Source organism: Ctenopharyngodon idella, chromosome 19 (assembly GCF_019924925.1).
Source record: "Ctenopharyngodon idella isolate HZGC_01 chromosome 19, HZGC01, whole genome shotgun sequence".
Lineage (NCBI taxonomy): Eukaryota > Metazoa > Chordata > Actinopteri > Cypriniformes > Xenocyprididae > Ctenopharyngodon > Ctenopharyngodon idella.
The window spans coordinates 24,333,006-24,345,725 of record NC_067238.1 but is presented as its reverse complement, the minus strand read 5'-3'; the positions used below and the strand labels follow the sequence as shown (position 1 = coordinate 24,345,725).

The following is a 12,720-nucleotide window of genomic DNA, read 5'->3' as shown; positions in this document are numbered from 1 at the left end:
GCAGTAGTGCTAGTTTAAGGTAGTGCACCCTTTACGCTTACATGCATGTAACTCAGAAGCGGTGGAGGGTGTGACTGTGAGAACATCGAGTTCCTGCAGACGTCCTGAAAGAGTGGAGAAACACAGGACTATTCTCTCTGCAGTTTTCTCTCCAGGATTGTGACTCAGAAGGAATGAGGGAAGAATAAGTGTAAGAGAGAGAGCAGTGATGGTGGAGGGAAAGTGACAGAAGAGAAACATCATGACACACTAACACATACAGGGCTAAATCCAGTTAGAAGCACATGATAGACATGCATGATATCATTTTTATACTGATCAGCTCTAAATCATTGTTTATTTTCTGATAGTGGAGACAATTAGTTTTAGTGGCCCATATGTATATCAGATATAAAAACTAGCCCTCAAACCCCCACAAACCCACTTTGGACTGATATTTCATCTCCCTTCCTCTCTTGTGAGCTCTCTTTCTGTCTCACGCTATGCAAAACAATGAAGACACAGGCTACTGTTCGCTCAGCCCAGTTCACATGACATCACTGCTCCGAGGCAAGTCTTGAGTTTGTTAAGCTTTTCTCAACGCCTGATTTGAGGATGAACAATATTCATAACCCTAACAATTTGCTAAAATTGTTGCGCTTGAATTTGTTGTACGTTTTGTGCATGCAAAATTGCTACAAATTCTTTTAAATAGACACCATTAGCTAGTTTTGTAAATTGCCTCTGCCCAATAATTATGATTAGTTTAAATCAAAATACAAATTAATAATTTACTAATAGCAGTAATACTAAACATGGTGACTTATATTGCATATACTTAAAAATTATTTCTTATGTATTTTATGCATTGTATATAATAATTGTTGTATATAATAATAATAATAATAATAATAATAACAATTATTATTATTATTATTATATAATGTACTAATATGTAATAACCTCAACAATAACATTAGTAATAACAAAATTATTACTAACTAATTAAAAATATTTTATTATTATGATACTAAAAATAATACATTATCATCATTATTATTATTATATAATCTATTAATATGTAATGTGTAATATGTAATGTAATAATCTACTAATATCTAATATGTAATATTATTATTATTATTATTATGTAATAATAAAATTATTATTACTAACTAATTAAATTATTTGTATTATTTTTAGTATTAATAATAATAATAATAATAATAAATATATGTAATAATAACAATACAATTATAATTTCTAACTAATTAAACAATATTTGTATTTTTAGTATGAATAATAATAATACGTATGATATTACTATTATTATTATATAATCTACTTATATGTAATAACAATAACATTATTATTACTAACTAATTAAAAAATATTTGTGATATTTTATTATTATTAATAATAATAAGTATTATTATTATTATTATTATTATTATATGTAATAACAATAACAACAACAATTTCTAACTAATTAAACAATTTGTATTATTTTTTAGTATGAATAATAATAATAATAATAATAATAATAATAAGTATTATCATTATTATATAATCTACTAATATGTAATAACAACAATAAAATAATTACTAATTAATTAAAAAATATTTGTATTATTTTAGTATACCTTTAGTATTTAGTATTAATTCTTATTATTATTATTATTATTTTATTATTAATAATAATAATAATAATAATAATAATAATAATAATATTATTATATAATCTACTACTATGTAATAACAATAACAATTTTTTTAATTATATTCTTTTCCTATGGTATTATGTATATACCAGAACTACAAGTGAACCTGACTAAGTAAAGCAGCAATTCTGGCTCATTAATTACAGAACTGAAAAGCAAGGGTTGTTTTTACGTATGTTCATTAGCCAAAACAGCAGATAAAAGTCTAATTCAGATATTTACATCTCCACACAGCCTTTTCAGTCTTATTTCAGAGAAAATCCACACACCTACTAGCAAACAACATGACTGTAACAAGAGCTGTCTGTCTGTCAGACACACACAGTCGGGTACAGCTCTGCTTAGTCTATTGAGTTAGCATGCCAGTGCCTTTACACAGATGTGGGCAGCAGTCAGCTGTCCGCTGAAGCATCGGCATGTGGTTCAGCACACACACAAGCACATGATGCGTGAACCAATGGGTGCACAACTGCATACTTAAGAGGCAATGTGTTTCTGTAACCTCTTAACAACGTGCCACAAGCAAACAGCGTTCATATCCAGAATATTTCTAGACTTTGTCTGAATCATTCCAGAAACAATATTAAGAGGACATCAGCTGTGCCAAATTGTCCACAGCAGATCTAAAGCATAATCAATAGCACAGCTTATACTGAGTCACATCACATTACGCAAAAGGGAGGGAAGGTTTCCGGGTTATTTATTTATAGACGACTGACCCTATTAAGACGGACCATCTAAACTACAGTGCAGATGAGAGACAAGATGAGACAGGCTCTTCATCACTGTTCATTCACACCAGTTATGTCTATCACTAGGGGGTTATTGTTCTGATCATCAGAGTGCACACTGGGAAGTGGGAAGGGATTAACATCAAAACACAAGATGAATTTCTTATAAAGACAAAGGTGGAAACCGTTCATTAGTTCCAGCCTCAGACTAATGCTATTGATTAAAGGGATAGTTCACCCAAAAATGAAAATTCTGTCATCATTTACTCACCCTCAAGTTCTTCCAAACCTGCAAGAATTTCTCTTCTGCTGAACACAAAAGAAGATATCTCGAAGAATATGGGCAACCAAACAGTTGATGGGCCCCATTGACTTCCATACTATGGGGATAAAAAATAAATACTATGGAAGTCAATGGAGCCCAACAACTGTTTGCTTACCGAAATTCTTTAAAACATCTTCTTTTGTGTTCATCAGAAGAAAGAAATTTGGATACACTTAAGGTGACGTAGTTACATTGTAATTACTCAAATAAGTACTGAGTAATATGAATTAACTTCATGTACTCACTATAGAGTTACGGTTTGATTTAGGGTTAGTTACTTGTAATTATGCATAATTTACTGTTATTACTATAGTAAGTACATGTAGTAACGTGTATCTATGTCACCTTAAAGTGTTACCAGAAACTCATACAGGTTTGGAACACCTTGAGGGTGAGTAAATGATGACAGATTTTTGGGTGAACTATCATTTTAAGTAGCAGGCAAACTAGATATCCATGTGCTAAATAAATGTTTCTGGTTTCTTTAGTGTCATCAAAGTCATCTAAATTATTATTATTATTATTATCATCATCATTATATGATCCCACTCAGAGCTATCGGGTCTAACAGCAGAGTTACAGTTGATGAGAAAATACTTTGCCTATGATCATAAGTAAATTAACTTAGATACTGGCCCTTAATGTTGTGGCAATTTTTCCCTGTGGTATTGAAAATGGCATCCAAATACCAATATTTTTTCAGGTATTGTATCAAGGTTAGAAATCCCAATATCATGACAATACTACAACACTACATGGCAGTCAGATGTTCTCTTCCCATCTAAACACCCTTTCATGACCTAAGGCCCTGTTTACACTAGTGCGTTTTCATTTTTAAACAGCGTTTTAAAATGAAAACGATTTCCGTTTACACTACACGACCGAAAACACGTCACATGACCGTTCACGCACACTGGACATGCGCGTACAAGTTTAAACAGCTGCCTCTTGTGCATATAGGTAGCTGCAGTATCAAAAAAAAAAACAAAAAAAAAAACTGCACAATGGCTGCTAAAAATGACAACAAAGCCAGCAAAGACTGCAGTTTCTGCAGTCTCCATGTTATTGTTTACACGGTCGTCAAGGATACGCAGAGCGAACGTGGTTAGCCACGGCATCATTTTCAAAAGTCTCCATTTTGGTCTGTTTACACTGAAACGCAACCCCAGCGTTTTCAAACTAAAACAGGCTCTGCAGCGTTTTCGAAAGTCTCCGTTATCGAGGGTTGAAAACGCCGGAGCAGTGTAAACGACAGGTGTAGCAAAAGTTATGCGTTTTAAAATGAAAACACTAGTGTAAACAGGGCCTAAATAAGCTACAAAATGGACTGCTCAGTCAAAAATCTGATTCTGAATCATTCATAAACTTTCCAAAAGACTTTCCAAACCATTCAAAAGTGTTTCCATAGCAACTTTCCATTAATAGTTATTCATTCACCAGGTTGAATTCCAGCAGTACTAAGAACAAACTATACAAACACTGTCTGGAAAATCTCTGCTCACCCAAGATGAACTAAGCAAACATCCCCATCTGAACAGTTAAATCTGAGCTGTCTGCGTCAGTTTGACTCTCTCCATGAGATGAGCCCGAGATCAGTGATGGTGAAGGGAAAGAGGCCACCCATGTGAACTGAGCTGACAGGAGAGAACGAAAACATCCTGCCACTTCTTTCACGCATATACATTGCAGCTCTATGACAAAGAATATGAAGAATATGCCTGGTTTGACCTCCCACCTCATCTAGTTAAACCCACTTTGGAGTGATATTTCATCCAACTCAGTACATACAAATTCACAGTAAGATGCAGTTGTTTTCCTTTCTCCTGAGCTCCATCTGTCTCTCACGTGACAAAAAACAATGAAGACAGGCTACTGTTCTCTGAGCCCTTCTCACATGACATCACTGCTCCAAGGCAAAGTTTCTTTCACCATTTCACCAGTTTCCCAGCATCATATGGAGATGAGCAACTGGAGATGAGCAGAACAATGCCATTCTTCTCTAATTTACTCAACCGCCTCATGTAGAACTTTTGAGGCTAAACTCAGGGCAGGATTTCAGACCACGCTTGAGGAGCACATACTCCAAGACCGCAGACGCCCAGGGGCCTCAACCACACCTTGATAAACTTACTTATATGCTTCACGATTACATATGAATGAAACAAGTTGGGACGAAATGGCGGTTGTGCTCCAGGGTCTCATGGTCTTTTTTTCCAGCCCTGGATGAACTATATGAACAGTGTGTGAAATTAACATCCACTGCCAACCAAATTGGGAATTTTTCACGTACTGTTTCTCCCAATCCCTTTCATTAGAAAGAGGTATGTCATGCTGAGGAAATTTTCACACTGGTAAATAAACTTGCGACAACACCGGTATTACTGATAACACTGTGGGGGGAATATTTTCGCAATCATGCGTATAATTTGTGGGCATCAGGGAGCCGCTATCAATATGCAGGGTATTAAAATCGCTTTTGAATTCGCGATCACGCATACTCTGTCAGGGTGCGACGGTATTTTACAAGAAAAGTTATTTGTCAATGATGCTCAGGATCTGTTGCGCACCAAATCCTCCGCCATCGTCTTGTCAGTCATCTCTCCTTACGCTCATCTCATGATAGGTGAAATCTGACTCCTGCTGCACTGTGCTGTATGGAGCAGAGTAGACGCTTTCAGTTTATAGGTGTAGAGTCCGTTGTCCAACTTAACTAAATGGTTTTTATTTCTATAAAAAAAAGCAAAAAAATATAACAGTGGGGACGGTGCTGTGGTGGGCAAGTAATGTAATTGGTGTACTGCCAAACACCATATAACACCAGTAACACAAACTACCGAAGCAAGCCTAACAGGGTGTCAAAATTATTTTGCCCATATAGCCTATACTGTTATATTTAGTTGCTAGTAAAATTGGGCATTCACCAGCCACTAGTAGTGATATATGATATTATTGGGATTTTAACCCTGTAAAGCCTGACATATGAAACAACAGTCCGAAAAGTCCATTTTTTTAGTTTGCATGTGCTTTTTTGAGTATCATATTTGATACATCAGGCTTTTATGGCTCATATAGTATGATTAAGGAGCAAAAAAAAAAAAAAAAAAACGCCCAGACGGAGCAAAAATATGCAATTTGGTGCAGTTGTTGTAGGGCTGTGCGATTAATCAAAATTGAGTTTCAGTTTCAATTTTGGCTTCCAACCATTATGAAAATACGATAATCAAGATAAAGCAATTATTGTGCACCATTCCTTAGTTTTATGATCAAACCTTTGTAGTTTTCATTTTGGGTTGCAAAACATATAATGCAAGAGATGAACAAATACACGTTCCTCAGAAGCCTGATATGGATAATCAGTATAGATCAATTGCACAGATAATCAAATAAACCTTGAGTTGTTTCAGTCCAGTATGTGTTTACCTTGAAATGTAAAGTATACTTCATAAAAAAGACACGTGTACCACAACCTGAAGTGGGACATTTTTACAATTATACTAAAAAGCTTTTTCCTTGCTAAAAGTATGAACTGTCAATCAGAGGGCAGAAGGCATGTAGTAGATTGTGTACTGGTTTTTCAGGAAAGTTTTGATCATATTGATTAGGGACGCAGTGATGCACCGATACCGATACCGATACCACTTTTTACAGAATGAGTCTGATACCAATAATTTCATTTTTGATACTTGCCGATACTTTTGGTACACTGTAAAAAAAAATTCACGATTTATCATCACAACATTTTTTCTTTTGTCAAATCAACTTAGATAATTAATGTGGTTCAGATAACATAATATTTTTAGTTTCTGTTGATTATATCAATCGCCTTCATTGTATCAACTCAAATTTTTAATTTTAATGAACTCAAAATTTTAAGGTAACTTACTTTAAGTTAAACCAAAAATTATTTTTTACAGCGTACTTATGCTCACTTAAAGGGGTGGTTCACTGGTCTTTCTCTAGGCTTGATTGTGTTTATGGGCCACAGTTTAACATGTCTTAATGCTTCGTTTTTAAAAAAACGACCTGTTTCCCTTCTCCTAAAAATGCTCTGTTGAGTTCCTGGTTCCATGAAGCCCCTCCCTCAGAAATACGCAATGGACTGAGATTGGTTAGTTGGCCCTGTGTATTGTGATTTGCTGTCCAGAATACGTTGTCACGATTCATGTTGTCCGGAAACACCACGCCCCAAACGTCGCATGTGCTTCGGTCAAAGTCCAGTCTTTCCTTCGGTGGAAATGTAAATAATGGCGTCAATATTGCCCTATCAATTTGAGCCTGAATCAGACCCAGATATCAGTAATGATGAAGAGTGTCAAGCAGAACTTCTGCAAGCACGGCTTTTAATGGATGTTTATGAATGTTAAGTATTTTTGTTTGTATTTGTGTCAAAGTGTTTAGATATGCTGTCATTTGTAAATGTTACTGCTGCCCCATAATGTTCTGATTAAAGCTTTACTGTAGCTGAATACATGACTGAGTAGTAGCATTTTTGTAACGATATTGTTTAATTTATTGTTTAATGGGTAAACACAACATAAAAGTCTTAATGAAACAATGCTGTACACTGATAACAGAAACGCCATCAAACACCAACAGAAGTTCGCTGGTGTAATTACATAGAAGTTTGTTGGTGTTTGTTGGAGAAGTATGAAATATAATTTAGCTAACTGGCTAGGGAAGCCAAACCGCGTTGGTTTTTGTTTACGTCCCAGAAACTATATAACTTTATAAAAAAAAATAAAACATACTTACAGGTTGGGGCCCATAAACAGCAGCTTCTGCTTTTAAAGTGGGAACTGCTCCATCTTTCAGTAATAGCCTTTGTGCAAATCCAGCATTGAACTCGTGTAGATTCTGGAAGCTGTCTTCCGTAAAATGTGCAGCACAGACAGCTAAATTAGCATTGTAATTGTCAGGAACAGTATTAAACATACATTTTTTAAACATTGTTCCCGAAGTCCAGCATCCCTAGAAAGAAGACTTCTATGCACGCGACATGGCCTCGCCCACTTTGTTGCGTTTCCCGGGGGCAGTGTTTATGTTAATTGCAGGGTTTATGATGTCACCACCCCCGGGAAGAAGCTCGTTGTAGTCCAAACTGGTCGTTTTTGTAGGCATTAAACTGCCATAACTTTAAAAGACAATATCTCCATTTGCATTGAACTTTCAGTGCTGTAACTTTGTAGATACTGTTTATGCTCAAGCAGCAACATTACACACTAACTAAAGTTAAAAAAGTGAAATCGCAATGAACCACCCCTTTAAGACATAACTGATTCGTCAAGATGGGCATTTTGACATAATTATGTCTGATACTTGGCTGGCATCCAATATAATATTGCCTAATACAATTTTGCAAACTACGACAACACTTTGCTGTATAGATTTTTCCCCCACCCCTACCAGCCACCCTTTGTTGTGCAAAAAAGTAAATTTCACATGCTGAATAAGAACACAAACTGTATTTAAGGGGCATTTAAGGACTGTTTCCCAGGAACATTTGTACAGATAGATATACACTCAGCAGACTGGCACAGAGATGAACCGCTGAAAGCAAAAGAACATACTACAAAAAAACACTATGAGAAAGAGAATGAAAGAGAAAGTGACCGGTTACATAATGATCTGGGCTACATCCAGAGCCCTACAGCAAGGTGGACATTTGCTTCCCTCCGACGAACACTGTGACTCACTGTCCCGTACACAGACTGACAGGAGGACGACTTGTGCTACTGTTCCAATGTAGGAAAAATCGTTTCTACTGCCTCAACTCTCAAGCAACTAAGGTGGAAATGAATGGAAAGTCCATTCTGTGATGTTAGAAGACATTGCATTGTCCCTTTTTTACAAAACATGATGGGACACAGTGTTACACTGTGCTTTGACAACTTTTTTGCAGATAGCTTTAACTCTTTAGTTGAGTCTATTTGATATAATTTAATTATGTACAGTTTCGTTTTGTGTTCCTGCATCCGGTGTTTGTCTTATAGCACCATGATCCTGGAGGAACGCTGATTCATTTCATTGTGTACAGGCTGTATAGAGCTGAAATGATAATAAAGCTACTTTGACAGATCCAGAATCCCAGTGAGCTCAAAGCAGCAGACTCGATCAAACAGGCGATCAGTGTGAGGGGGCCGGAGACTATGTTTCTTCTAAAACTTGAAACCATTAGTCTTACTCTGCTGTTCACAGCCCTTAAAGTCCTCTGGGAAAGGATGTGGTAACTATAAGGTTGACTCATGGCCAAACCAGCATAAATCTTATCAGCCCTTTGTCCATTCAGCAGACACTCAGAGGCAGAAGCCACAGTAGCAACAGGTTAGGGATGCGCAAAACAACTTATTTCAATTAAACTGTGGATTATCAAAGCATTCCAGATAGGGGTATATAATAGTGTTTGTTTAATTTTAGTAACCTGCATGTTATTCAATCTCAGAGGTTCTGTAAGAGCCATTAATAACTCAAGGTGCACATGCATGCTTGGTTTATGACTGATTATCCAAACACTGATAAATCAGTTCTTGGTTCATCAATAATAGATATGCAGGAGGACATACTGTATAATATTACTTTCACATTGAAGGGAATAATAAAAAATAAAAAAGGACTTCAGGGTGGAGTTTAGGAAATGTGAAGGATGAAACTGATTCCATCATAGTCTAGAAAGGCCTTCACACACACTTCACTGTCTTACGTCACACACTCAAGTGATCTTCCTCAGCTGACTAAGAGACAAAGAATGGCATTACACAAAAATGTAGGGCTGTCATGGTTATGCAATTTTAGCTGACAAGTCATTGCAATTAATGATTTAATTGTTTAGTTCATACGAGTTATAGCACATGCTTAAAGTGTTAGTTCACCCAAAAATGAAAATTCTGTCATTAATTACTCACCCTCATGTCGTTCCACACCAGTAAGACCTTCGTTCATCTTTGGAACACAAATTAAGATATTTTTGATGAAATCTGAGGGTTTCTGAACCACACATAGGCAGCAACGTCATTGCACCTTTTGAGGTCCAGAAAGGTAGTAAAGACATCGTTAAAACAGTCCATGTGACTACAGTGGTTCAACCTTAATTTCATGAAGTGACAAGAATACGTTTTGTGCGGGGAAAAAAAATTCTTTATACAACAATTCTTCTCTTCCATTTCAGTCTTCTACACAGTTGACGTAGTGAACGCTGTGCAGTGCTTCCGTGTTTACGTCCGAACGGCGACTCATTATTGGCCGGCTCCTGCGTCAGCATCACACGCATGCGTTGTGCTGCTCACGTGTACAGCGTTGGCCAATACTGAACTATCGTTCGGACGTAAACACGGAAGCGTTGCACAGTGTTATTTATTATATTATTTTGTTTTTGTGCACAAAAAGTATTCTCGTCGCTCCATACCATTAAGGTTGAACCACTGAAGTCACATGGACTATTTTAACAATGTCTTTAATACTTTTCTGGACCTTAAAAGGTGCAATGATGTTGCTGCCTATGTGTGGTTCAGATACCTCTCAGATTTCATCAAAAATATCTTAATTTTTTGCTCTGAAGATGAACGAAGGTCTTACTGGTTTGGAACGACATGAGTGTGAGTACTTAATGACAGAAATTTCATTGGGTGAACTAACCTTTTAAAAATCTGCAAGTGTGAAAGTATTTAACACTGAATTTGGAAACATGTAAACAAAATCTATTATAATAATTTTAAATATAATAATTACAATATTATTAATTAATATAATATTATATAATATTAATTATATTATCATAAAATACAAATTATATCACATTTAATATTTACAGTACTACAAGTTTAAAAAATAAATATTATTAAAATAAATCATTATTCATTATTTTTATTATTATCATCATCGCCATACAGTAATATAATAAAAATAAAAAGCACACTCTCTTGACTTTAACTTGACTTTTTATAATGGTTTACTTCTTGATTACAGTGGTTTATTCCTTTAATTTCTTTTATTCATTGTAAACCACAATAAACACACTACCTCAGAAATAAATATATATAAAAATGTGCATTTCAATATTGACTTAAAATACCTTCACAAATTCCCTTAAATAATCAAGATTATATCAAATAATAATAGATCAGACAATTATGTATAATGTATGTCTGGCTAGAGATCAAAGTTTGTTCTGAAACTGTATAAACCAGCTGAATTACAGATAATCTGGTTACATACCTTTGCAACTACATGTCAACTAACTCTCATTAATTTGCAGCTAACTCTCATTACAGTATAAGTATACGGTTAGTAGAATAATTTGACGTACTTGCAAAGTAACTTCTAGTCGGTAGAATATCTGTTGGGGTCCATCAAAATAAAGTGTTAACAGATATTAGACAGACAGTCTACTAATATTCTAATGACTGGTAGTTGACACATAGTTGCAAAGTTACTTATTAGTTACTAAGATGTCTAAAGTGGACTATCAGAATAAAGTGTTACCGAAGGCAGTATGTTGAATAAGAGAACAACTTGTTTTTTTGAGGTTTATTACGTGGCTAAAAAGTGATGGTTGTGCGTAAATTGGCACCAAATGCGAATGAGGAAAATTAACGTTGTGCGTCAAGGCTGTGTGTGACCGGGCCAAAGTACTCACACATTCTACCTCATCATTACACACAAACACACTCACACAGTCAGCTGAGGAAGGAAAGTTATGCAGCGAGGTGAAAGAAACAGGCTTTGTGCAATGATAAAGAAAACCTCCGGGGATTAAACCATGAGAGCTTCAAGCTCACAGCTAAAAAAACAGTTCGCCAACACCACATAAAACAAAAAAAAAAAAGATAAAGCAAAAGTGAGATATGGGGTATTTCAGAGGTGGATTGTTAAAAAATCTCAGTCACTAAAGAGGAAGTTGTACTGGGAATTTACTGGAGTCTCAACAGGTGTTTTACAGACCATCGACATTCCTACTCCTCATCCAAAGCCTATCTAACAGCAGCCTCTCCCTCGAGACCAGAAACACAGACAGGTAGTATGACCTGTAGCTTGAAGAAACTCTCATTAAGAGGTCCGATAATCCCACTTTAGCCACTGAACTGGATCTTGGGTCTAATCCTCTTTGTCTGTGCACCTCCTTGGGGGAAGAAACACGGTGATCCTTACAAGTTTTCAATAAGCTGCCAAGATGCCTATCGTCAAAATGGACTGTGTCTTTCACTCTTCAGATCACGTAGATCATAAAAGCCTTAATGATCAGTTGGCCGATGCACATCAGTGAATGGAAGCACTTAGAAACCCAGTCTGATTTTGATGGAGTGGGTTTGTTTTTAGCTGAAGGACCCTGGTGAGAAGCCAAGGCATCTAAATGTGATTACTATTCCCCTATTTATAAAGCAATTGAGTCCTGCCAATAGTACTGAGTTAATGGGGAAAAACTGGGTCAGCTCGCCTCTATCTGTCCGGAGAACTGCCAAAGGCCAGAGTGGGCCGGATGAAGCCCAACTGAGAGCACTTCCTAAAATCAACACCATTTTGAGTATGGATCGATTTGATTCAGTATTGATAACTAATGACAAATATCTTAGAGGTTATTTTGAGAGACAGATTATGGCTGTCTAAAAGCTGAAGAAATGTTGTATAACATCCTGCCTACCAAGATGCCTTCATCTGATTGGTTTTTGAAGGCAGAACAGATGTGACCTTCGCTGCCTAAGATATCTGGGTCAATGACACAAGGCCAGTGTTGTTGTTAACTAAAACCAAAATTATTAAAAATATATCATTAACTGAAATAAAGCTGAAATAAAAATTAAATATAAATATCATTAATGAAAATTAGAAATGTTTGGCAATTAAATTAAATGAGTTTAAGTTGAAGTATTAAAATTACTAATACTGAAATAAAAAAAATTAAAGCTAAATAGAAATATTTAAAAAATAACTAATAAAAATGACAAAAGCACAACAAAATGACTAAAACTTAAAC

General features: G+C 35.6%; 1 protein-coding gene across 7 annotated transcripts in view; it reads right to left on the bottom strand.

Annotated features, from left to right (window-relative positions):
- Window positions 1-12,720, bottom strand: part of spire1a (spire-type actin nucleation factor 1a) — a 48,521-nt gene that overhangs the window by 27,810 nt on the left and 7,991 nt on the right. The window contains exon 1 of one of the 7 annotated variants that reach the window (XM_051872326.1): window positions 42-727. The exons of the other annotated variants lie outside the window; for them this stretch is intronic. Coding sequence (XP_051728286.1) covers window positions 42-86 — 45 coding nt within the window. The 5' untranslated portion in view covers window positions 87-727. Of the gene's footprint in view, window positions 1-41; window positions 728-12,720 lie in introns of those variants that run through there. 7 annotated transcript variants of the gene reach the window in all.